This window comes from Stylophora pistillata, chromosome 13 (genome assembly GCF_964205215.1).
Source record: "Stylophora pistillata chromosome 13, jaStyPist1.2, whole genome shotgun sequence".
NCBI classification, from domain to species: domain Eukaryota; kingdom Metazoa; phylum Cnidaria; class Anthozoa; order Scleractinia; family Pocilloporidae; genus Stylophora; species Stylophora pistillata.
The window spans coordinates 7,978,255-8,003,953 of NC_142531.1; the positions used below are offsets into that span (position 1 = coordinate 7,978,255).

The 25,699-nt window shown below is 39.3% G+C and overlaps 3 protein-coding genes across 4 annotated transcripts; 1 reads left to right on the top strand and 2 right to left on the bottom strand.

The window, feature by feature from the left end:
• Positions 1-2,441: 2,441 nt before the first annotated feature.
• Positions 2,442-7,461, bottom strand: LOC111335445 (uncharacterized). Its single transcript, XM_088743647.1, has 7 exons — positions 7,304-7,461; positions 6,919-7,047; positions 6,528-6,623; positions 5,886-5,999; positions 5,046-5,150; positions 3,347-3,520; positions 2,442-3,081 (listed from the first exon to the last, which is right to left on the bottom strand). Exons 1-7 carry the CDS (start codon positions 7,356-7,358, stop codon positions 3,050-3,052), a joined length of 705 nt encoding a protein of 234 aa, XP_088599773.1. The 5' UTR covers positions 7,359-7,461; the 3' UTR covers positions 2,442-3,049.
• Positions 7,462-15,423: 7,962 nt separating this feature from the next.
• On the top strand, positions 15,424-19,374 carry LOC111335432 (uncharacterized). The gene is made up of 7 exons (XM_022941329.2): positions 15,424-15,586; positions 16,228-16,353; positions 16,912-17,007; positions 17,655-17,768; positions 18,344-18,448; positions 18,608-18,775; positions 19,112-19,374. Exons 1-7 carry the CDS (start codon positions 15,517-15,519, stop codon positions 19,120-19,122), a joined length of 690 nt encoding a protein of 229 aa, XP_022797064.1. The 5' UTR covers positions 15,424-15,516; the 3' UTR covers positions 19,123-19,374.
• A 1,123-nt stretch (positions 19,375-20,497) lies between these two features.
• LOC148717462 (uncharacterized) lies at positions 20,498-25,218 on the bottom strand. 2 transcript variants are annotated; one of them, XM_088743649.1, is made up of 7 exons: positions 25,067-25,218; positions 23,834-23,947; positions 23,408-23,503; positions 22,949-23,062; positions 22,129-22,236; positions 21,451-21,624; positions 20,498-20,805 (listed from the first exon to the last, which is right to left on the bottom strand). In XM_088743649.1, exons 1-7 carry the CDS (start codon positions 25,131-25,133, stop codon positions 20,795-20,797), a joined length of 684 nt encoding a protein of 227 aa, XP_088599775.1. In that variant the 5' UTR covers positions 25,134-25,218; the 3' UTR covers positions 20,498-20,794. The 2 variants fall into 2 exon arrangements, with proteins under 2 accessions (XP_088599775.1, XP_088599774.1); XM_088743648.1 differs by lacking the exon at positions 25,067-25,218 and adding an exon at positions 24,470-25,012.
• Between the last annotated feature and the right edge of the window lie 481 nt (positions 25,219-25,699).

Sequence of the window (25,699 nt, forward strand, 5' to 3'; positions counted from 1 at the left end):
TGTAATTGAAAACACTACCGGTTAATGGAGCTTTTACTCGATCGTAATAATTATTTTAATCGGTTTTTTTTGACTGACTTCTCCTACATCAACATTTTGCGCTGGGCCGCGGCGTTTCTTTAATTTTTTAGCCATGCGAAAGCGAAACTGCCACGTAAACACTGGACTTTAATTCTTATTGAAAATATCGCGTTTACGATCCTCCGCTTTTAAGTTACCAGTCTGGTATAGGTTATGCGTGTGCCTTTTGAGTCGACTTGTGCACCATCAGTTTTCCTTTGTGTAATTACCAGATTTATCTATCTTTCTAATGTCATTGACGTTATCAGACGAGATCACAGAATTTCCGTTCCTTGGCCCTTGACTTTGGCCGCAAATATAGAATTCACAAGCGCTATCGCAATTTTAACGTTTGTACGTTTACTATATGAAATCATTTTTGGTACAATCGTACAAAGCAATATTCTCTCAGGTGTCTCGTTAACTCAGACCTCGAAAACGCAGACCGCAGACCGCAGACCGTACATATCGAAAACGTACACCTCGAAAAACGTGTATACATTGTGTAATTACCAGATTTATCTCTCTTCCTTTCGTCATTGATGTTATCAGACGAGATCTCGGAATTTCCGTTATGCGAAAGCGAAACTGCCACGTAAACACTGGACTTTAATTTATATTTAAAATACTGCGTTTAAGATCCTCCACTATTGAGTTATCCGTGTGCCTTTTGAGTCGACTTGTGCGCACAGGTGGCCCAAGCTCTGTCACAGGCTCTATCACAGTGAATAATTAAAGATTTTGTATAGTGGTTTAGTCGGACTTGTTTTTGAGCTCCGTAAATGTAAAGTTGTGTGAAATAATCAAAGGAATAAAGTCTTGCCTTCATAGAGAGTAGTCTTTATTGTTCTCCTCGCGATTTGAGGCCTCAAATCGCGAGGAGAACAACATAGACTGCTCTCTATGAAGCTTACATTTACGGAGCTCAAAAACAAGTCCAACTAAACCACTATATAAACTCTTTAATTATTCACTGTGAAAGAGCCTGTGACAGAGCTTGGGCCACCTGTGCTAGTGTGTGCACTATCAGTTGCTTCACGTTTTCCTTTGTGTCTACAGTATGTTAGTACTGAATTTATCTATCTTCCTTTTGTCAGTGATCTTATCAGACGAGATCACAGAATTTCGCACTACACCGAAATACCTAGTTAAACAATAGAGTGTTTCTGTCGAGGAACTATCGGCTGATAGTTGCCCCGCGGAAATTTGATGTTCTTAAAACAAATATTTGCCCGAGAAGCCAAGCTTTGAGGGTAAATATGCTAGTTTTAAGAACATCAAATTTCCAAGGGGGAACTTTCAGAACGATGAATAAAGGCTGATAGTTTCTAAAGAAACTGTTTGGGGCTGCGTCGGTGGGGGTAACGAAATAATTTGAACATATCAACACAGTTGAACTTTTAGCGAGAAGTACTAAGACTCTTGTCTTTTTATTCTTTCCTACTACGCTTCAGATCTTTTCTTCTTCTATTACTACTTTTTCTACTACTCGGTTTAGCGAGGAGTGCCCACGTATTAAATACAAAAATCACAGACATGTTTGGGTTAGCTGACCGTGGGAGTTTCCATAAAGTATCCGTTGTTTTGCAAAAAGGGGGAAATTGGGTGGCTCGCTTCGAAGTACTTGGCGAGCACCAAGGAACCAATTAAACGCCAATGATCGAGCTGCGTACGAGAATCACGCGCACAAACAGGATCTTCAGTGTGGGTAAAACTCAAGGTCAGTTTTACCAACCCAAACATGACTACCTATGAAACTAATTATTCTCAACCATAACAAGTTATTAAAATGTCTAGCACGGTAAGAAGGAAATCCGCGAGCTGAGCCAAGTTCGAGCACACACTAAAAATAAAAGATCAAAACTATAAATCTACCAAAATAACACGTAGGCGTAAAAGGCAAGGCTCAACAAAACAAAAAGCTTAACTCAAAAAGTCTCAAAATAACAACTTCAAATTTTGCCTCACAACAATCCGTTGCTGACTCGTGTCGACGGCCCACTCAGAATGCAGTAATTCATCTGTTCATGCGCTAAAAGTAGCGCTCAGATCCTTTTTTGTAGTTATTGCTAGCTATGCACTCAGGATGGCTTGCGTGGTTCCCCCTTTTTTGGCGCTCGATAAAAAAAATAAGGGCGGTGGAACCGCGAAAACGAGCTGGGAAGTCTTCGCAAACCCCTCGCTTGCTTTCCACCCGAAAACAAGCAGGGAAATCTTCTGAACCCCCTTACTTCAAGCTGTTTCTCACTCTACCGCTTAACGCTTCAAAGCGCACACAAAACCGTTAGCTACACTTGCTAATTAAGCAGTGGGAAACTTTTCTCTACAAATAAATATATAAAACATCTTTAAAACGACTAAGTCACAAATCATGTTAACCATTTTTCTTGTTAATGTTACGTTTATTTCTCTTTACATTTTAACAAATACAGCAATTACATCTTTTCAAAAGTACCAAAATATCGTCTGTTGAAAGAATATATACACAAGACTCGTGGAAGCGACCATCTCTCGTAGCAACTGCGATAAACCTATTTTGGCTAACAATTTTTGCTCTTCTTAATCTTACGCAAGCAGCAATTTTCAATATAACTACCTCACTGCGGAAGTTAACTGGGTATAAAACTCTATAGAGGGCTGAAAAGATGTGTTTGTTCTGTTGTAACTGTATTACCATTGCTGCAGTTTCGACAGTTAAGAGTACTATTTCCTATAATCTCTATTTATTCATTTTCAAAGCTTCGATCCGGGAAAGCTTTCCCTTTTAATTTGAAGTCACTCTTTTGTCTAGGAACAGTAACGACCGTCTTTCAAAATTCGTTTTCTAATTGCGTCAAAATGGTAACATCTGACAACTTCTGGTATCCTTCCTTTTAGCAAAGAGGGCGGACGTCGTTGTTTCTTTATCGATAAAAACGGTAACAGTGTGATGCACGTTGTTTGGCAGCTAATCTCTCGTCCTTTTCGGTTTCTCATGACGTTAAACACGTCACAGAAGTTCCCTCGTAATAAGCTCTAGATCTGTAATAGCATAAACAAAAGAGAAATGGATTCAGGCTTTGCAGGACACAGGTTACAAATGAACCTAGACATGGCTTAGCTCACCAGTTCTTTGTAACTTTAATGGCAGAGCATCGGTGATCAGACTGCAGAGTTTTGAATTTCGATTCCTCAAAGTTCCTCATGAGGACTTATATATGTTCATTCCTTTGATCCATCCTTATGTCACGACGATAAATACGTTTCCAAATCAAGACATGTCAGAAAAAAATAAAAAATCAATTACCGTTGAGGTTTCTTGAAGACTTCTGCTTTTGTCCCAGTTGGCATTTTTTGCACGTCACTGGACAGTTTGCTTTAATAAATTCCACTGATTGTTTCAGGACCTTGTATTCAAACTCTTCAGGTCTGCAGTAATCGTGCCAAAGAGTGCAAACATTAGGGTATTGGTCTCTACATTCTGTAATAAACAAAAACGGAAATAATTTCAGTTGTTGAGAAATGGACTGCGTGACTGTCACGCTGTGGAAGTGAACTTTGTTCCTTTTGTTCTCGTTACCCATTGATTAGCTGTAATCACGTGATGTAAGATTAGGATTTAAGAAAAAATAACCTTGTGCGAGGCGACGTGTGATTGAGCGAGTTTTGGTTTTGGGACATTAAAATATTTAAGTGAGTCGAATCTGTGGGTCGTTTTAACGTGAATATTATCGGGAAAATCTCTTGTGTTAGAAGCAATCGGAAGATTCCTGACACAGTTATAATTGACTCTGCACATTACACAGAGTTCTGAGGGTTAATGGCCGTTTTCACACTAGAGGACGGACAAATCGTCTGGACGGACAAATCGTCTGGCATTTGTTCGTCGAATTTGAATTCGAGAAGGCCATATGCTGAAAAGTTGTCCGTCTTATGAGCGCAAAGAGAACTGACACTAGGTCGTGTTGTAAAGCAAAATGGCTGCCGCCATGTTGAAACTTCCCATAAAACCTCGCTCTGTTGCTAGTCCCATTTCGTCGCGGCGAGAAAATCGAACATTTCACCGTCTGATATGAATTTAAGTCGTACTGTCGTCGACTTGTTCGTCTCGACGGACAAATCGTCTTCAAAAAATCGTCTTTCCAGACGGCCAATTATCAGACGATTTGTTCGTCGAAAAATTTGTTCGTCCCGTTTTCACATCAGACGATTTGTTCGTCTAAGACGATTTGTCCGTCCTCTAGTGTGAAAACGGCCAATAAGTAAGTAATCAATAAGAGGTCAACAGGATTTGCCACAAAGCAGGAGAGCTGGTTACTAGCTGGAATATTCGAAAAGAGAACAACAATTGCATATTCTCCATACTGTTGTTCCCCCATTTCCTTAGTTACTGACAAGGAGAATTTGTTTGACAATCAGGAACTTCTTAGATTGGTGATAATTTCCGTTATTCTCATGACCCTAGCATTTGATTCAAGGATATAGGAGCCGGTAACTCTTAGAGTTAAAGAGTTAAGCAGAGTAATGCGAAACTAACAGTCATCGCGACGGTACCTCAGACTTTGACAGCAAATGGTAATATATAGTTTAGGGCTCAGTTGTGTGGTTCATCAATCAATCAATCAATCAATCAATCAATTAAGTTTATTGTCTTTACGTGGGGCATGGTTACCCAGATTGCCCGAGCCAGAGGCTCGTGTATGAAACACAAGACAGCAACCCACCCATCCCACCACAGGGGAGGACATCCATCACACAGTAATCTCGTGCGTGGGAAATTAACGTCTCCTACCCCTAACCCTGCAGGAGACGGGACCTCCATTTATTCGTCCCTATCCGAGAGGACTAGAACATCTAACCATTTATTGATGTTATAGAAAGGCAGCATATTCTTCTCAATTATTTTAAGACCCTGAGTGTTGGTCCGGCAGGGGCTTGAACCCTCGACCTCCCACACAACAGTCCAGTGCTTTATCCATTGAGCTAACTGGGAGGGGGTCACTTACCTATGCACCCCTCTCCATTTGGTCCCTCTGCTGCTGATTCATCCCAACAGCAACCGTATGGAGAGTAACGACAATCAGGCATGGGCTGAGCTTGGGCGCGCGATTCTAAAGAAGGTCAATCGAAACGTGTTTCAGGTTAATTACATCCACCACGTCTACACCATGCAATCGGTTTCTATATGCTACTCGTCAATTATTTTGCGACGGGTGAGAATACTTTTGAAAACTTAAAAGAAACTAAATAAAACGGAAAACAGGCACTGAAAAATCAGGAAGTTAAAGGGGGTAGCTAATGATGGAGACAATGAGAACGGAGTGTAAACGACGGTCTTGAGAGATGTACAAATTGTAGAGAAGTTACTTGAAAGATTTAACACAGCGGGCAATTGGAAAGGATAAGCTAACTACGCTATAGTTGTGAGCCTAACTTTGGTCAAGCCAAAACTCAGTTTTTCCGGCTGTCTTTCGTAAGATATAATAAAGCTAATCGATTCACAGTCGTGAATTACTATGCATCGTTTTTATAATGAACGCCTTGCTTACAAAGGGAAACGCCCTTCCTTAAAGAAATTCCTTAATAATTTTTGCATTCGAAGACCAACTACGCACAAGCAGAGCATATCACGATCGTTAGAATTATCGAAAGGAATTGATGGGGTCCTCCCCGTTCACTGAACGGTAACCTTCTGTTCCACTTGAAGTTTGAAGTTTGAAGTTTGAAGTTTGAAATTTGAAGTTTATTAATTCCTCATGATGATAAATACATGGCAGTTCGAAAACTGAATTGTGTATTTACGTTACAAAAATTGAATTATAGGTCAAAATCATTAATCCACTTACGGCAAACACCACAGCTCTTTGGACAAAAAGTTTTTCCCCTCGTGTCGCACGCTATCTCCGGGGAAAGTATAGATGATCGTCTTTGGCAGTACTCTGGAAAACGGTCTGCGCACTCTGTTGAAAAAAAAAATTCAATTTTGGAATTACATGTCGTGCCTGATAACGTTGGTGCAAAATATATTTGGCCTTCTTCGACATGCTTCTCGAACTTGACTCGAGGTGACTAAATTAGGCTTGTGACAAAGCAAAGTTTTGTAACAGGCATGTAACGCTAAGAACGTTCCTGAGGGACTATGGCCGTGGCCTATAACTTTTTTTTTTTCTTTTACATTAGACGAAACTGCATCTTGGGCGTAGATATCCTTAATGCAAGGAAATTAAGTGCAGCGCAAAAGGAAAAGCCATGGGAGCTGGAAACACGTAGAGCAGCAACAAAACTTCATAAATAAAACAGTGACAATCATTTCAAGAACATGAAGATCTAAGCTTTGAATCTTTAAACAAAAATAATTAGTGCAGCTCAGTTTTGTTCCCTTTTCCGTCTCCGAAAACAACTTGGGGATGAACGGCGGGCCTGACAACGAGCGCGTGTAGAAGTTTTTTCCACATCCTCCTCAAACTTATTAATCTCTTTTTACTCACCGGGACAGCCTTCTTCATAGTATCCTTTGGCTTCCGTTTTCTTGTCCCAGCAACATCCGTACTTACTGACTCGCGTGGCACACTTTGGTTTTACCACTGAAACAAAGAGTGACTTTTTATTTAAGCCCTTGAGACGAGTTTCATGTTAAGTATCCTGGTAAAATCAGTTCTAACGCTGGATTTAAGAGGTTCTAAAGGTACAGATCAAGTTTCGTGACGCTTTGCCGTCATCAACTGAAATGTTGAATATGAGACGTATTTGATACTCGGAGACGCACAGAGAGGCTTGGACATTCCCGTGATGGGAGCCAAGATTTTCTTAATCGTGCGTATCACGTTAACTTGATCAACGATTAATTTATGTTCTATGAGTACAACACTCATTACTTACCACACGAATTGCACGTTAGAGCGCAATTTTTCCGCACAGATTCCCACTTACAACCGTCAATGTAGTATCTGCGATAATTTCGTATTAAGTTTTTGCACGCACTTGCCGGTCTGAGGCGGTCTTTGCAAACTAGAAACAAATGAACATCAAAAAACTTTACACTCGCGGATACAAGTAGAGTTATCTTAATAGCCTTGTCAACACCTGCGTATTTGGCCGTGTCGCTGATAAAGATCATGTAATTTCAACATGTTTGAAAAAAAGTTCCACCATACAATCCGTCTCTTAGTATCCAAAATAATGTAAGCTCTTAACAGTTTTCTGGGTAGAAAATAGTCTAAAGGACTAAAAAAAAAAGAAACGACTAAATCAAAACAGTTCTCACCATCAGATGCCGTGCAATAAAGGAGGAAAGAAAATGAAATTATCACCAATATCATTGTTTGTTTCCTCAGCTGATCTGATGAACCCAGGTCTTTTCTTCGCTGTTTCTCTCTGTCTTTTTAGTTGTGCAAGCTTATTTGTCTCGTTGTATTTATTGGTCTTTATTGGCTCGAATGAACAGGCGTGGACGAAACTTGAAACCTCTGACGGAGAGAAATCAAATTCCTGTTTACTTGTGGTCACCTTGTGTCGCAGGATTGGCTATTTGGAGTGGTCAACACCCTTAAATACTTCCCGTCCGCGGTGAAATCCTCTTTTAGAGTTAATTTTAGTTTGCGTAGGTTCAAACCGAGTGCGTAAGCGCTGACCTTTCAATGTTTCCCTTTCACAAGCCACTTGTAAACAAGAGGTTTCTTTTTCAATCGGGAAGAATAAGACCAAAAAGGTACGCTATTTTAGATCATTCCAAACGGATTATAGGACTCTGCTACCGGCCTAAAAAGAAACTTGACTAAAAATTGTGGCATGGGACTGAAATAAACTTTACATTCTAACAGGGTGTCTAAGCATCTGTAAAAGATATTGGCCGTGTTCGTTAAGGAATCCAAAACCACTGTGAGATCAGTAAAGTTAGTTATAATCAAACGATAATTGTTTCGTGCAAATCTCAAGTTTCGCCAAGTTGTCTTAGCCATTATTAGCAGTGCTCTATCAATTATAATTGAAGCCAGAAATTGAAATAATCTCGGACAAAAAAGAGACGTATATAAACAATTCCTAAATGGCAAGGGTTCAAGTAGTCCATTCCTGTTTGGGTTAGCCGAATGAGTCCATCAAAAGTTCTCTATTTTCAGTTTAACGAATAACAAGGAAGGAGGGAGGTCCTGTCCTGATTCCCAGTTCTCTTGTAAATCCTGTCTTCCCCTCGACAGCCTTCGAAAAAATTTTTTTAGAGGATGTTGGTTTAAGTTGTTCAATTAATGGTTTACTTGTTTCAAGTTAGCTTGTTTTTTGTGGTTAAGCGGGAAGTATCAGCCTTTGTAACTGATAATACGCGTGTGCGGCGCCCATCCAATACCCGCTATTTCCGTTTTAATCGCCTTCTTTAAAAGAATTCTATGAATAATTTACTGTCGTGCGCTAAAAGAATTTATGATAACCCTTTACGCAAACGTGCCAATTACCGCAAATTAAGGCCTGCCCAGCCCTTGAATTAAGCTGTCCTGTAAACATGGCATTGCACGTAAACAACAGAAGATATCACCATGCGATGCTGAATGCTAACTAAACACGACTTCTTTGCTTTAAGACTACCAACATATCCTATGCTTTATGTCAGTTTACATGATGATTTCTGAAAGAAACTCAGAAATGAACTTGAGGACAAACTCTATAAACTTAGAAGAGGAACGTGACTGGCCAAACCGACATCCAAATGGTGATACCCATAATAACGAACGTGCGTGAATTTCTGTAGGTTATCGTGACACCGAAATAAGCTACTTGGGACACGCACGAATTAACGACGCATCGGAGGCAACACTACATGATAGAAGTTATTTTTAATCTTGGACTTTAGCGATATTGCGAAGCCTTTGAACAAATGTAACCATGGTCAAACTACTCTTTTACGGACACCGTCCTCTCTATCATGGACACTTTGGACAATTTTTTTTTTTATATTTTCGATTTCTGCGACACGTTTTGCAGACTCGTGTGAAGCGAACGTATCAAGGGTGTCTTCGATGCGGTCCATTCATTTTACGGCTTCCCTCAACCAACACCTTAAATGAATCCTGATAAAACTGATCATCATGTTAAACGCTTGCTATTGTTAAAAAAGATTAAAGAGTGTTTGTGTTGGCACCGGCGGTTGTAATCAAGAGCCGCAGGAAACTTGGTCAATATTCGCTGCTGCCCTGAGGCTGTAGATATTTTAGCAGCACGAAACAGGAATTCATTCATCGAAATGTAACACTCTGTTGTAAAAGTTAACTCTTTCGCTGTGACTTTCAAGGGTTAGTAGACGGTACCAATGACTTGCAACGAAGGACTATAAAAATTGCAAAAGTCTCATTGCTATTTTGATTCAGCGATTGAAAAGAAAACAAACAATATTTTCACCTTTGTTCAAAAGGAATCTTTTTTGAAGAAACAAAAAGCACAGCAAGGAAATGAAAAGAAGGCACAGCGTCCCTTTTATTTCTGTATTTAAAGATCGCCTAGGTACATACCATGAAGTCTTTGTTAAAAAAAAAAATACTACCCTGTTTCTGTCTAGACAACATGACAAAAATATAAAGCTATTTATATCATAACCTTTTAGGAACAAATTAACTGTCACGCCTTGGTTCTGTCATCGGTGACATAAATCCCCACGTAACCTTACTGCGCGTCTGCGCAACTTGAATACGAAGCTGCCGGAATGAGTCAACTCTTATTAGCCTTCTCAATGGCTTTCTCCGCTGCGCGTATCACGTGATTTTCAGCAAAAGCACTATAGGGCATCGCGTGAATACTTACTTATCATCAGCAGCCGTGGTTCGTGCGCTACGCCGAACCCATATTGGTCGCTGAGGGACCCGTCCATAGGACGAAGCTGCAAAAAGTTGTTAAATGTGGTTAATATTAATTCTGTCTTTGTTGCTTAGGGACTGGTCATTATTTATCAGGAGGGCGGGGGGGGGGGGGGGCTGGTGCAATGTAAAATATGCCATGCTTGATTTTTTCTGAACCCCCCTCCTTTTACTTTAACATGATTTTTGCTGACCCCCCCTCCCATCCCCCATTGACTTCGGGCATGTTTGAAACAAAAAGTATATATTTATCAAGTCACCATGTCCAACTGATAGACATTCTATTTAAGGCTACCTTAAATTTGGATTTGAGTTGCTCTTCGCCCAGACTGTGTGTAGACAATTGTCGTATTGACATAAAAGTTCTCGGTGTTCTCAATCATTTCTTCTTCTTCAATCGACTCCTCTTCCTCTTCAGAGTTTGAAATACCAATCTCTGCAAGGACACAGTCTTCTTCCTCTGAGTCGTCTTCTGACTCACTACTGAGTGAATCAGAAGACGACTGATTGTCGCTCTTCCCATTCTCCTCTCTCTCAATGCGTTTAGCAAGTTCTTGGATGATACTTTCTTTAATTGCTTCCAGCTTTGCCTTTTTTGTTCCATATTTTCCAAGGTTATGGTGGTTGTGTATAAAGCTATTTTAATAGGCAGTATTTGTTGAGGGCATCCAGATGCAGCTTTTAACATTTTTCCTGGCAAAACGTTTGCATATTTTTGAACGGGCCCCCCCTTTAAGTCGTGCATAAAAAATGGTGGCCCCCCCTATTTGCACCAGCCCTCCTCCCGATAAATAATGACCAGTCCCTAATACTCCGCAAAAGTAATAAACAGCACCGTGCCAAAACTTCAATTGGCGATAAAACTGTTCCCATATTGATCTTTCCCTGACTTCAATTTTATTTCTTTTGCCGTTTGTTCAGAGATCTTCCCCGTAAACCCATGTTGCCAAAAGGTTTCTTGAGCTTAACTTGCCTGTCATAAAAACTAGTATAAAATCGATCCTAATTAGCGTATACTGAGGTGTCTATGCTTATTGAGCTGAACCAGTGGAAAGGATACATGAAGTGGATAACATAAAACTAAAATAAGCTTCTCTTTAAACTTCATTTTTAAGAATTTTATGATATGGTCATTCAGGCAATCAGCGATCGATCTTTTCAACCCGTAGTTTGGTTAACCTAATCTCTCCGTCCCCCACCCTCCCCCCCCCCAAAAAAACCCACAGTGTTGTATCGTGATTCCATGAATTTTAGCCAACACTGAATGAGGAAGGGGGTCTGTTAGTGATTTAGCGTGTTGTAGAACCATGACTGTTATTCTTCACATAAACGGAGCTCTTGAAACATGATGATCACTAATTTTGACGCTGATTGTTACTTAGCTGTATGGTTTGCTTCGTACGGACCTATATTTATCGCTGAGTGACTCTTCCGGCGGATGCAACACTTTCAAATGGGTCAACATTTCAGTCTGACCGCGCTTGCTGCAGCTTTCTCCGTCGCGCAAATCAAATCAAATTCTACGAAAACGATGAGTCTGTAGTCTTATGTGTTGGGGAAAGATGCACGAGACTGAAGTGAACAAAATAGACCGAAACTAAACCCCATCAGTTGGTATTTGAAAAAAAAAAACATCAAACAAACTATTTTGAACGACAAAACGAAAACTTGTTATTGTTTTGAGGCTCGAACCGTAGGTGTTTCTCGTTCACCCATAGCTGGTCAAAAACAAACTAGTCTTTATTTCAACATATCAAATGAGCAAATGTTTTGTTTAGTCTCCTGTGAACAGACAGACAGACAGACATCTATATTTATACAGGATAGCCCCTTCAGTGTAGTAAACACTGGTATCAACGGGGGTCCTGTTGGAGGGGAGGACATCCATCACACAGTAATCTCGTGCGTGGGAAATTTACGTCTCCTGCCCCTAACCCTGCAGGAGACGGGACCTCCATTTATTCGTTCCTATCCGAGAAGACTAGAATATCTAACCATTTCATGATGTTAAAGAAAGGAAGCATATTCCTCTCAGTTAATTTTAAGACCCTGAGTGTTGGTCCGGCCGGTATTGAACTCTCGACCTCCCGCACAGCAGTCCGGCGCTCTCCCAATTGAGCTAACCGTGCGGCGTTAGTTAACAAGCTTCTTTCAGCAGACGGAGCCATATCCATTGACGGTCAGAACTTCCAGACTTAAGAAACAGCTGTCCGAAATCGAAAGGGGCATTCTGAAAGCAAATGGTATCAGCAGAAACTCCGCGAAAACGGACCCAACCATTAAAACATAAGCTGTTGGACGTAACCGCTTGAAACTGGAGTTAGGAACCTTCGATAAAGCTCAGAAATCTTAGCATTTGCGCTTTCAAATTTTTTTGACCTTGATGTTGTCGTTGACTACAGCCGTTAACAATATTGATCAAGGCAATTTAGACTTAATTTAGAGATTCTGAGTCGAAAAATGATGATATGAAAGGAGGTAAGATTCCCTGAAAAGTATGATGTATTGATCATCTTTAACCCCTTTCAGTTTATGAGGAAATTCGTAACCAAACATAATACTAGCTAGGTAATTTGTTTATATCAACTAGTTGAAATTGTAACTGATCGGCCACCGTAAAGAGTTAAAAAACTGACGTTTCGAGCGGTTAGCCCTTCGTTAGAGCGAACTTCGTCATTTCGTTCTGACGAAGGGCTCACGCTCGCGGCGAAACGTCAGCTTTTCAACTCTTTACGGAGGCCAATTTGCAATTTCAATTTAGTCGATATAGCCAAATTACTTTGTTATCCCCACCGACGCAGCACCACATTTTCTTAAGAAAGTTACCCGCTTCAAACTTGATACTAGTTCTTTGCACAGTCATAATACATTCTCGGCTTTTGATCTTATAAAAAAGGGTTGTATAGCTTACAGTGTCAGACTTCTATTTACAACAGGTACAATTAAAAGTTCCAAATATTTGCATGGTTTCATAACCACGACAATTGAGCTGGGAAGGTGGAATGTTTGATATCTGCGGCCTTGAGTTTCGTAACAAATAGCTAATTTGATTAAAAAAAAAAAAAAAGAAAAAAGAAAAATCGAGAACAGGAACAACTAAAGGGATAATGATCACCATGCACCAACATGTTAATGGTTTTTGCCTTATCCTCACGCCTCACGAACCGACCACAAAGGGAATAAATTTATCAAGAAATTTACACTATTTTCCCACTAATGTTTGAAAAACTAAAAGTTTTTCCTCTCTACACATTGTAATCTGATAGAAATAGGCTTTTGTGGCTAAAATGCCTCTCAGGATAAACCTCCAATGCGGAAATATCCATAATTAGCCATCAAATTTCCTGCTACTCGTTCCGCGGAAACAACTCTCTTGTTGTTTGTTTTGGTTAATTTTACTGTTATTATCTCTGTTTTTGTTTTCTTTCCTTATCGACTCCTAATCTAACTAAAAAAATTTGTTTATCCGGGTACTTCAATCCAAGCCAGTGGTTCTTCATGTAAAGCTGCCCAGTCATACTTATATACACTTATGACACCTGTGTTCAGTAAAAACTGTTTTCGCATGAAAACTCACTACTGCCTCAATAACGATGTTTCTTCCCCTGCTTTTCTTTCCTTTTTTTTTCTATTTCTCTATCTGCCTACCTGCTTCTGCTAGATTCTCTGAAGAATTAAAAGATCATGGCTACGCCACATATGAAAGATTCATTTTGATCGGAATTGACTAGATAACTGATTTATCAGTTAATTTTGGTTCGTACCAATTGCATTGCACTAAGCTAAAATTTTTCCCGAAGGCGTGTTCCGTGGTTGCGAAAGTGGCGTGGTCGGCATCTGTCGGGAATACCTAGAGTACCGGTGATTACCAGTTTTTCCGCGTGAGTTATTTCATCCAGAACAATCTTCGCTGAAATGAATTTGAAACAACAATTGTTGTAATACCAATTCTAGACATATTAGTCCGGTCAGCGCTGTTTTAGTCGGCACATGCTCTGGTATTTTCTAGGATTGGCACTTGTATGTCAAGAATGATTACTTTCTTTTTACAGAAGCAAGTGCACAATTGGAAAGCCTTAAATTCATACACATTTGATACAAAATTACTGAGGCTGAAAGCCTTCTGCGTAAGTCACTCCACAAGCGGGAAAAGAGACAACAAAATTGCTGTTTTATAGATAAGGACCCTGAATTTCGGCGTAAAATTCTGTCGAAGTGTGTTATGTGATAAAAAGAAAACCATGTTTTTTTTCAGTTAACACCTTTCCTTCAAACATAATTAAGCTTTGATTGCAACAGTGGTCTTTTCTATATTAAAAGGGAACAATTGAAAAAGTACGGAACATGATTTTAATTATTGCGTAATTATGCCGAATCCATGCGCCTTGCAGCTCAAAATACAAGTGAGTGGGCGAGAATTGTTAATGACCGGAAATATTTTATTCCATTATGGCACAGCTAGAATTATCGGAGAGAGTTAAATGCGTAGGCATTTCAGCTCACTCAGACAGAATACATACTTTCATAACTTAAAATTTAGATATATCTAGAATTAGGCGGACATCTAAATCTTTTCATTTCCTTTTTTGGTAGATGTCTATTGATCTCTTTTCAATCTTTTTCCGGTATTGTTCTAATTTATGAAATGATTATCTCTATGAATTATTATTGTGGCATGTGGAAGACTATTTCGACGATCATTACTCTCTGTTAAAAAATAATGTATGACTATTGTAACCGCTCGTTTTACTCTGTTGGAAGACGGTATCCAAATACCGGAGCCATTACTGAACATTACATACATGGTTTAGGTTAAAAACTTTACATATTAACCTCAAAAAGCAAAAGGATATCTTCGGCTTTCGTGTTATGTGATTTCAGAAATCGTAAGGCGATTAAAGTGAATAATCGTTATTCTGTGAGGACTTCTAAGACGAAATTTTCATTCTCATCATAGATTGCCGAGAAACACCCCTTGCGAGTCAGTTACGCATGGAATGAGATTGTCTTTTGCTATATATAGCTGACCTATTTCTGACCAGAACTAATCAAATTACGATAGCGGTGAAACCGCAGAACTGAACTATTTCGGGTGGGAAACAAATCATTCTGTTTCTTCTATTGCGAAATTCGGAAGCAATTTATTTGAGTTTTGAAGTAGTTAAACAATGTGGTCAAACCCATTTGTGCCATAATAACGGAAGAGGGAAAAATGTGTCGGGCTCAAGAATTGCATAGCTAAACCGCTTTCAAAGGGGATCAAAAACAATCTTGTGTGACCTTTCCAATAAATTTGATCTTCATAATGAATTCTTTGTTCCATTCAGTCTTTTAAAAGAAATTATTTTCCACTATTAAGTCTGTATTTTTCCTTGAAAGGGTAAACGAAACTAATGACCGATTGTTCGCCCACATTTCCAACCACGCATTCACAGCAGGAGTCTTTCTTCGGCTGAGTAACGCAGTCACCGCACCCACACAATTTGCGACACGCAGAATTCAAAATATTTCCCCGCAGGATGAAGTTTCGACTTCTTTGTCTATAAAAAGAGAGTCAAAAGACTTTGAAAGTCATTATGAAGAAGATCGAACAACTCATTCGAGAAGAAGTATCAAGCGCCTTTCTGCATTTTACACGATGATAAAACAGACTACAGTAAGCATTTTACTTTTCATCCTCGCATTTGCCATGTACACAACGGCAAAAAGTAAGTTTTTTCTTTGTATATCTTATAACTTATTTATCGATTGTTTATTCACTCTACCAACAAGTTTCTAAACTTCATTGACGAAACAATTGTTTATCATGAATTCATAAAGGCTGATAGTTTCTAAAGAAACTGTTTGGGGCTGCGTCGGTGGGGGTAACGAAATAATTTGAACAAAGTTGAAATGGTAAATTGGCCACCGTTACGATTATAAAGGGTGACGTTTCGAGCGTTGGCCCTTCGTCGGAGCGAATAGGGGAATTGTGGGTTGTGTGTGCTTTTAAAGGCAGAAAATAACTCCTTTTTCTGCCTTTAAAAGCACACACAACCCAGAATTCCCCTATTCGCTCCGACGAAGGGCTAACGCTCGAAACGTCAGCTTTTATAATCGTAACGGTGGCCAATTTATCATGAATTCAGTTTGTTTTGAGTATTTCCTAATATTGCCCATTAGTTTTCGCTTTTTCAGTGCTGGCGAACACTTCAGTTCGTATGAAGTCTAAAACTTCTATCGGCTTTTCAGTCATCATCGATCATATTTATCAAAATCATGTCTTAACGACCTTTCAATTTCACTCCTATGTTGTTCAAGGGCTAAGTATTTGATGGTGTTAATGAATATTGATTTCTTTATCCCACAGAGTGCGAGGACCGTATTGCTGCAAAAACTTGCCAGTACTTTATCAAAATTTATGGCAGAAAAAACATTGATGTCTGCAAGTGGAAACACATGAGGTCTAACTGCGCTTTGACTTGCAAACTTTGCGGTAAGTAACTAAAAGTTGCAAAGAAAAAGTTTTTTTTTACGTAGGGCTGACCGATTGCGTGTTGATAACAAAGATAAAAAGATTGGTTGCTTTTATTAGACGAACCTAGAACTAAACCCCTACCTCCTTGAAAATGGACAGGTCTCACAGATAGAGGCAATTTCGACAGTGAAACAAAGGTTACATAGCTGAAACGTTATGAAACATTAATATCGCCCGAATCACCTATTCTTCTTTTCAGTTCGAATTAATCATTAACAAAATTAATGCGAAGGTGTAGTCTGATCGTCCGGGTGAGTGTAGTCCTGAGAAGGACTGTTGTCGGTGGTAGTGACTGACGTTTCGACAACCTGTGCGGAAGTCATCATCAGAGTCAAGTGAATGATCACTTGAATCTGATGATCACTTCCGCACAGGTTGTCGAAACTTCAGTCACTACCACCGACAACAGTCCTTCTCAGGACTACACTCACCCGGACGATCAGATTACACCTTCACATGTTACCCCCGGGTTCAAACAATTTACTACAACAAAATTAATGTTTCTCTCTCTCACAGTACCCAGACCAAAGTGTGCAACATCACAAAGCAGATACGGCTGCTGCTGGGACAAGAAGACAGAAGCAAAGTCTTACGCAGGCGAGGGATGCCCAGGTGAGAGGATAAATCTACTTTATTTATTTTTCCGGCTTGATTGTTGTTCGCTTGTTTGCCTCTTCATAAGTCGGCCCACGTTCTGGGTCGAGTTCAGAGATTCCATATTTTCTGGTGAAATTCTTACGTGAGCCATCAGAAAAATAAACAAACAAACTACTCTGTCGTGGTTGGCTTGTTCTGTATGCATTTTCTCTTCTTTTGATCCAAAGTTCCCACTAGAACTTAGATAAGTTCCAACCAGAAAGCGAGTTAACTATAAACTGGGTTTCCGCCCTACCCTCTTCATGGATCCGTTCGCCTCCGATCACCCTCCGAGCCTCCCAAGGGAAGCGTGGGCCCATTTCCTGAACAGTGTCGAAGTTTAAAGTTTCACAATATTTTCCCCGTGAAGTTCACCAGTAAGCCTCAATATAGCGTACTCGACCCAGTTCTCTTGGTTAACGTCAAGACATAACGCACGAGAATCACTGTCAGAGGGTCTTTTTTAAAGTCAAGCAAGGCAAAACTAGTGTTTAAAAGTTCTATGAATATAAGCTAATAGATGCAGGTTTAGGTCACTATATTTTGAAAGATAGATTGAACTTCTTCCACGACGGATCAAATGGTTATGTACAGTTAAGTCTAACGACAGTTTTTGTTACTAGAATGTAAAGACAGATACCCGAACTACTGCAGACAACGCGTCAAACGATTCTCCAAAGAAAAAGCCTGCAATGAACGAGGAAACGAAATGTGCCCTAAAAGCTGTGGAGTGTGCAGTAAGTCAACATAAATTTATACTCACCATTATCATTTTCATTCTAATTATCATTATCGTTATCAATATCGCTATCGTTATCGTTATAATTTTGGTTATCACATTGTTGTAATCATTACCTAACCATTATCGTTTTTATTATCATTACTAACGTCACCGCCTCCCGGTTTACCGCCTCCCGGTTAGCTCAATGGATAGAGCGCTGGACTATTGTGCGGGAGGTCGAGGGTTCGAGCCCCGGCCGGACCAACACTCGGGGTCTTAAAATAATTCAGAAGAATATGCTACCTTTCTATAACATCAAGAAATAATTAGATATTCTAGTCTTCTCGGATAGGGACGAATAAATGGAGGTCCCGTCTCCTGCAGGGTTAAGGGCAGGAGACGCTAATTTCCCACGCACGAGATTACTGTGTGATGGATGTCCTTCCCCGGGGTGGGATGAGTGGGTAACAGGACCCCCGTTGATACCAGTGTTTACTACACTGAAGGGGCTATCCTGCATAAATATAGATGTCTACTACTTCTACACCGCTGTCCACTTCTAACATGTTACTCTTCTGACTTGAATTTTAGAGATCAAGGCTGCTGCTCAAGCGCTGCCTGAATGTCTAAATTCCCTTTATGGTTGCTGCTGGGATCATACCGCTGCCCTGGGACCTGGAGGAGAGGGATGTAGAGGTGAGTATAGATTATGTATCTCAGTCAAGTCCTTGTGGGACCCATGCCGGGGCATTAGTCCTTGCGCGCTATTTCACGTCATTTTTAGGCCTACATCAACATTAGCACCTCAGTACTTGACACATTTGTAACCATTGCTTTGTATTTCTTCTGCTTCAGTTTGTGCGAACCTTTATACCAGACTTTGCAGTTTGTGGAATAAATACTGCCAGCCACAAGCCTACAAGTTTGTTAAGGAAAGCGTGATTGATAGGTACAGATACAGCTGTCCCGTCACCTGCGGAAAATGCAAAATGGGACAGAAGAAGCTGGATATTTCTTCCCTACGTGAGTGGAACACTTTTCACGCAAAACTATGTTTAATCTACTTTTCTCCTTCAGGAAATTAAGCGTTAAAATGACTGAAATCAAACTAAATTTCAATATTATTGAATTTTTTCAACTGAAATAGATAGTTTAGCAACTGTTGTTTGATGAATAAAATTTAGCACTTAAATATCATAAAATTTAAAGTTCTAATTCACAGAATAATAGCAAGCCTGCGACTAAGACAAGGACATTTCAGGCCACATTACAGAAAAGTTTACGAATATCATTCAGCGTCCTGCCTGAAACCTTATAGGAAACTTAAGTCGATTGCTAATAGACTCTTTTTGTTTGTAGGAAGACTTTGACAGACCTGAACGAAGTATGCCCTCTATGAATGGGAAGAAAAGATGAAGAATCCATGGATGAGAGGCTATCAAAATGAAGAAATTACTTATAACAATTCGAAATGAAAATCACTTATCATGCAGTAAATATATCAAACATCGAAATTTGCATTGTAAGCAGAAGAAACCTGTACAGTTTTAGAAAAAGAGAGTGTTATTTAATAATTATTTATGAAACGTTTTCTTACTGAAAATTAAAGTAAGTTGCCTCGACTGCATTGTTGTAATGTTGTGATACAAAGATGGGAGACCCCTGATCAGACAACTGATCGTACCTTTGAGAGAAAATGATGTTTAGACCGAACGGAGGTCACCGTCTCACGCCGATTACAACATCGGAAATACTCGTAAACACTAAGTGTAACGATGGACGATTCACTTGACCTTTTTTTTGCCCTCTCCGAAATCAAACATACCAACTGAAAAAAAAAACAAAAAAAAAAAACATCAGAAAACAGAGGAACTATTCTGAAAAGTTCGAACCTTGTTCCATTCTTCAAACGATTAGCTTTCACAATTTTCAATTGAGCATCCAATTAATCATGCCACAGTTGGTTTGGAAAACTAGCGCCACCTTTTCGTTCTCTGGATGAAAAATAAATCCATTTGCCATTTAGTCTCTCACACTTCCCCTCGGTTACAAGCATTTGTTTTGAATTCTCTCTGGTTCTCTGAACTGTGCGCCTTTTGGCTGATGGTCAATGAGATTTCTTTGATGCTCATTTTACACAAGTGGGTCAGTCTGTCAGTCCAAAAGTACAGCGAAATTATATATATATGTATATTTATAACCCACCCGTTAATTTTGGCGCGATTTTATTGGTTACTCTACGTCACGTGGTGCAAAATCACAGGACAGTTATTACGCAATAACCTCCGTCCGCGTCGATATTTGTCCTCCAATTTTTTCCTTAAAAAGGAAACATAGTCAACACAAGAGTTTCAACTTTTCCGTTCTCCTATTTACATGGAAGGAAACCAAACTCGTGTTTTTTTTGCTTGCGTCAATCACGCGCGTTCGCCATCGGATCACTACTGGCTTTTTTTACTGTGTTTACGCGCAGTTTAATTGGGATGTGAAAATTAATGGGAGGGTTATGAAATAAATAAACCCGTTCTGGCTTGCTGGTATGTCGGCTGATAATATCCTTGGCTGAGAGATTGTCCTCAAAATTTCATATTTGCATTTGAAGCTTCGCTTCTCGGCCAAATATTCAATTTTCGGACAATCTCTCAGCCGCGGACATTATCAGCCGACACACCAGCCGCCCGAAGGGGTTTATTTACTAAATAACAAATCTATTATTCAGGACTAACATGCTCAAGTTGGGCTAAGTAAGTGTTTGACCATTTTAATCTGTCATTTTAACACCGTTCATAAATACATTAAATACTAGCGCGTTAAACAAATAATAACGACAATGACAGTTATAAACTTGTTCATAAATAATAACAATAATAACGTATATAATAAATATAATGACATTAAAATGTACAACCTTTGATAGCTAAAAGTATGCTAATAAATTTACAAAATTATTGAAACAAGCTGGCATCTCCTTTCATTGCTTCCAATCCTCCCTTTTAGCTCATCACCAATGACGTCCTAGACGCCTCATATAAATGCATAATTTCAGTGTCTCCCTGTTAAAAAAAAAATTAATTTTTGAAAAACTTGCACGGGAAAAAATGTAAATTAATGCACGTTCTTCAAAATATTGTGATGAAATTTTGTGGGCCGAGGCCAGGAACGTGTTCGATAATTGAGTCAGTTTGCTAGACATAACGTCTCGTAGTCACGTTCGACGCACTAAAAACTACTATAAAACGAATACAAGAATTGTAAAAACGTGTAAAATGGTATATAAAAGTCACTTGTAAAAATGTAGCGGTTTGGAATTCCGCTACATTTTTACAAGTGACTTTTATATACCATTTTACACGTTTTTACAATTCTTGTATTCGTTTTATAGTAGTTTTTAGTGCGTCGAACGTGACTACGAGACGTTATGTCTAGCAAACTGACTCAATTCTTCAAAATAGTTATATCATATAAGACAGGCATGAACATGCAGTGGTACATTTGGAAATAGCTTTGGATCTGTGCTTGGAGAAGGTGTACGATCGGAGAGAAAGTAAAAGCCAAGAAATAAATTAAACATTTGTAATTTTTCCGTAAGTTGTAGCCTTAGCAAAGTTTACAAAAGCTCAAATAAGAAGCTAAAACTATGAAAAGCTTCCCTTCAAAGACATCATGACACCAAAGCATAGCACCAAGTTTATACTCACTGTAAATGGAGAGATCCAACATTTTCTCTCCTATCCTGCACTTTCCACATGTCATGGGGCATGTTTCTCTGTACTTATCGATGACATTTTTATAAACATATTTGTAAGCTTCGTCCTTGCAGTAATGACTCCATAATGTACAAAGCCTTTTAAAACCATGGCGGTCTCTGCAAGCTGCATAGGAGAACGTATATAACATGTTGATACTACTGTGGCTAATATATTCTATTTTCCTTAGTTTTCTTTTTCCTCTTTTTTTCTCGATAAAAAAGGTTAGGGAACGCAGTAACTGAGCTGGGTTTTTAAGAGATATTTTGATCCGAAAGCGGGTAAACAGTTTTGTTAAGGGCTAGAAGTAAGAAAAAAAATGTATATATATATATATACAAATGTGAAAGAAGGAAATTATTACTAGTAATTTACTCGAGTTTCACGCTCAAGGCGATCATCAGATGATGATGATCCCCTAGAGCGTGAAACTCGAGGAACTAGTATAATTTCCTTCTTTCACATTTGTATTTTGTATTCTTGTTTATTCGTTTATATATATATATATATATATATATATATATATATCAGGCGTGCATAAGGGTGGAGAATTAAGATTAGCCGTGTATTCCCTCTCTTTGAGCAAATGAATGTGGTGGCATTTCTTCAAGGCTCATCATTCTTACTCACCAACGCATCCTTCGCCTAAAGGTCCTTGGGCAGCGGTAAGATCCCAGCAACAACCATATTGGGAATAAAGACATTGAGGTAGCACTTGAGCCGCTGCGGCCTTGTTTTCTACAAAACAGATAAAAATTCCAAGTCAGCAATACGATTTTTTCTATGCTAAATGTGCATATTCGCATGATCACAAAGATGTACATCTAAAAGAGCTGATAGCCGCGCAGAAAACCAAGTGGAATTTCCTGGTTTATCTTGGGTTTACTACCATGTACCAGGCTCAGTTATATTGCGAGATCATTGCATTTGCAAACGAGGACATAGTGGTGATGGGTACATGATTTTTTTTTTTTTCGATTGTATCTGCATCACTCAGAATTGAAAAACAACCCTCAAGTCAGTTTCATTTTAGAACAGAATGGATTCCAATTCAGACATGACTCATTCGCGTCAGTAAAGATAATCAAACGACCACCAAGTGGGAAGCCGATTCTTTTAAGGACGAGTACTATTTCAGACAATTGGCCCACACAGAGTTCTGTTACCATTTTTTGAGAAAAAAAGCACCTTCGGTTAACGTATTCATACCAAAAAAGAAAAATAACAGTTGGCTTTTTCCCACGAGGATATGAATCTAACAGTTGGCGTAAATGATGCCTATTGCCCCATTTCACAGGCATGGCGTGTTAACTGTTTTATTAGTTCTGAAATCACATTTCTGATAACCAATGATATCGAGAATTTCTCATGATTCAGTTTCAAAAAGAGTCAAACATAAAGACCTCATCTTATACTTTTTAGCTTACCAATAAGGTTTTGCTTTACTTACCGCAAACGCCACAACTTTTGGGGCACATCTTAGTGCCACGCTCATTACAAGCGCTTTTTCTTGGGTGTTTAGCAACTCTCTCTCTGCAGTAGCTTGGAAACTGATCCCTACATTCTGTTCGAAGAATAAAAAGGAGGAATTTAATTCATGCAGCAATGTGGTGATCTCTTATCAGGAATATCGTTGTCAGTTACTTAAACATGTGTTTTCTCAAATCTTACCAAAAGTCGTCACCAACAGTTTGCAAGCCGTAACTTGCATTACACCCTCTCTAACCACAAAAACGGAAATTGACCACGTAACCACAAAAAAAAAAGGGTGTGTAATTCTCTATGTGAATATCTCACAAATTGCCACGGTTTAAAAATGAAAGATACGAGAGCGCATTGCTCAGCAGTAATATCATCTAAATTGAAAAAACAAAAAAAATAAAAAAAAAAATGACAGAAATGTTCCTACCAGGGCAACCATCGCCAGCATATGATTTTGCTTCTGTTTTTTTGTCCCAACAACAGCCGTATCTGCTGGCCTTGGTTGCACATTTTGGTGGGCGTACTATTCAGAAAGAGAGCAAAGTAAACACATATTTCAGTTAAATTCAATGTGCCGGTAGCCACATGATGAGTCGCGTTTTTGGACAAACTTAGCAAGGAATAAACAAAGCTAATACTATTCGACATCTGAAACTATTGACTACCCTTTTATTGTACTCTTTTGCGCTATGAAATCCCATGTCCAATTTGCTCTGATTTATGCTTTTGGCTTCAATCTTTGGCTGCTTGAAGTTAGCTTTTTTTTTACCCACCACTATACTGTAAACGAAAACGGCTCAGTTTCTCCTAGCCTTCAGAAAAGTAAAATTACTTAAACGAATTGATATCTTACCGCAAAATTTACAAGTGAACGCGCAACCATCCTTCATCTCCGCCCACTCGCAGGAGTCACGATATGTTTGGACAAAGTGTTGACAAATTGGGGTTGTTATTCTGTCTCGACATGCTGCGGGAGAAATAGTCATGATGAATCGTCCGTATTGATTTTATGTTCAAATCATGAGACAAGCGAGGTCAGGTCATTTCCTATAGAAATATGTGTAAAGAGAAGCAGGCTTTTCCACTCTGAAGAGCGATCTTCTTCAACTCTGGCTGTTTTATCAGTCATCTTTAGATCCTTTATCAACGGCAAAATGGTACCAAACTACGGTGCAACACGCATTCAAGAGTAACACTATTTATCGAGTTATTTTCTTAATCATTTTAGTGATTTAGCAGTTTCATTTTACGCTGTTTGACATTGTACCGAAACAATTTCTTTGGCACAAAATGTTTTTATCATTGTCACATATTTCATTAGTTAAGCTTTTCCACTCAGGTTAACAAAAGGATTTTTTTTTTCCCCACTGCCAGTCAAAACATCGGTTGCATGGTTCAAATTTTTTCCGTAACTACAACAATTTTTTCAGTCAGTCAATGCAAAGTCAACGAAATAGATAACTAAATACATGTATACGGTATAACTTACTTGTCGCCGTTGAGGACACCGTAAATGAGAGCATGGCAAAAACAACATTTACCAAAGGTGTATTCATCTCAAAGCTTCGGTACTGTACCACCGCGAATAGTCTCAAATATCTTTCAAGTTTAAGTGACTTTGGTCTTCGTCGAACTGAGCTGAACTGATTTCACAAATAGGCGACGCTCTTATATTTACGGAAAGGCTGACATTGCTCGACCGAGCTGACACTGATACTCCGCCTACGCTCGAGGGCGGCGACGATGATGTGGTCGGAAATGCGGACGTGGGATCGTTTATCGCCACGATCGCCCGACATCCTCCGAAAATTTATTGATTGAATCACAAAATTTGATTGAGCTAGTTAATTAGTCGATAGGCAATTGAACAGCAACTAAACGCAAGTTAGGAAAACAGGACGGGCTCCCAGTTTCGTTACAGTGTCAAATATTTTAACCCATCGATGCGCACTCGGCAGCATCTTCAGTAAACCTTAGGCTGGCGAGGAAATGCCTCAAGTAGAGTCATCAATTTCTACTTCCGAAAAAACTGATCTTCTATGTTTAGACAACAAAAACAGAATAAAAAAGTGTTACTCCTACTTACTATAATTGTCACTGACACACTGACCACTGACCCTTAAATTTCTCGCAAACTTTGTCTCGTATGTCATCGCTCTGAGCCTGAGGAAAGATCAAGAAAAGCCTAGCATATATCAATTTTGTAACAGGTATTGCAAGATGACAATTAAAAATCATTGATAAAAATAAAAACCTTACCGTTTGCTATTTTAACATGGTTTTGAAGTCCTCCCCAGTTTCTTTCTGCGATCGTGACATTGATAATTTTCTACACAGCTAGACACATCTTCGCAAATAATTAGCAATTTCGGCCGCTTCCTCCCTTAGATATCTTTTATTTTCTCACTTTTTTTAAAAAAATTCTCTTTCCCCCTCTTGCTTTAGTGTTACCAAATGCCATCCTCGCGCTTCTTGTGCGTCTCACTTCCTGTTATCCCGTTTCTTTCCCCACTTCCTGTTACCTCATTTAATAAATGTGAAAGAAATTCACGTACTCTTTCCCAGTCCGACTGGCGGGGGAAGGAGCTAGAGGGGGTTTAAAGGTCGGTATGCACCCACCTCGTCTCCAATTTTCGTTGATTCCAGCGGAAGAAAAAGAGAATGAGCATTTCTCTTGTGTAAGTGAACCAAAAACTCATCGAAAGTGTAATACAAACCG

What these genes read in the sequence shown, in the direction of transcription:
- LOC148717462 (XM_088743649.1), bottom strand. Translation starts at nt 25,133, where the DNA reads ATGACATACGAGACAAAGTTTGCGAGAAATTTAAGGGTCAGTGGTCAG. An exon ending in GTGTGTCAGTGACAATTATA is followed by an intron (nt 23,948 to 25,066) that starts GTAAGTAGGAGT and finishes TTTCTCCCGCAG; the next exon opens with CATGTCGAGACAGAATAACA. An exon ending in GTTCACTTGTAAATTTTGCG is followed by an intron (nt 23,504 to 23,833) that starts GTAAGATATCAA and finishes CTTTCTGAATAG; the next exon opens with TACGCCCACCAAAATGTGCA.
- LOC111335432 (XM_022941329.2), top strand. Translation starts at nt 15,517, where the DNA reads ATGATAAAACAGACTACAGTAAGCATTTTACTTTTCATCCTCGCATTT. An exon ending in TAAAAGCTGTGGAGTGTGCA is followed by an intron (nt 17,769 to 18,343) that starts GTAAGTCAACAT and finishes CTTGAATTTTAG; the next exon opens with AGATCAAGGCTGCTGCTCAA. An exon ending in TGGAGGAGAGGGATGTAGAG is followed by an intron (nt 18,449 to 18,607) that starts GTGAGTATAGAT and finishes CTTCTGCTTCAG; the next exon opens with TTTGTGCGAACCTTTATACC.
- LOC111335445 (XM_088743647.1), bottom strand. Translation starts at nt 7,358, where the DNA reads ATGATATTGGTGATAATTTCATTTTCTTTCCTCCTTTATTGCACGGCA. An exon ending in TCTAACGTGCAATTCGTGTG is followed by an intron (nt 6,624 to 6,918) that starts GTAAGTAATGAG and finishes TCTTTGTTTCAG; the next exon opens with TGGTAAAACCAAAGTGTGCC. An exon ending in GTCTTCAAGAAACCTCAACG is followed by an intron (nt 3,082 to 3,346) that starts GTAATTGATTTT and finishes ATGCTATTACAG; the next exon opens with ATCTAGAGCTTATTACGAGG.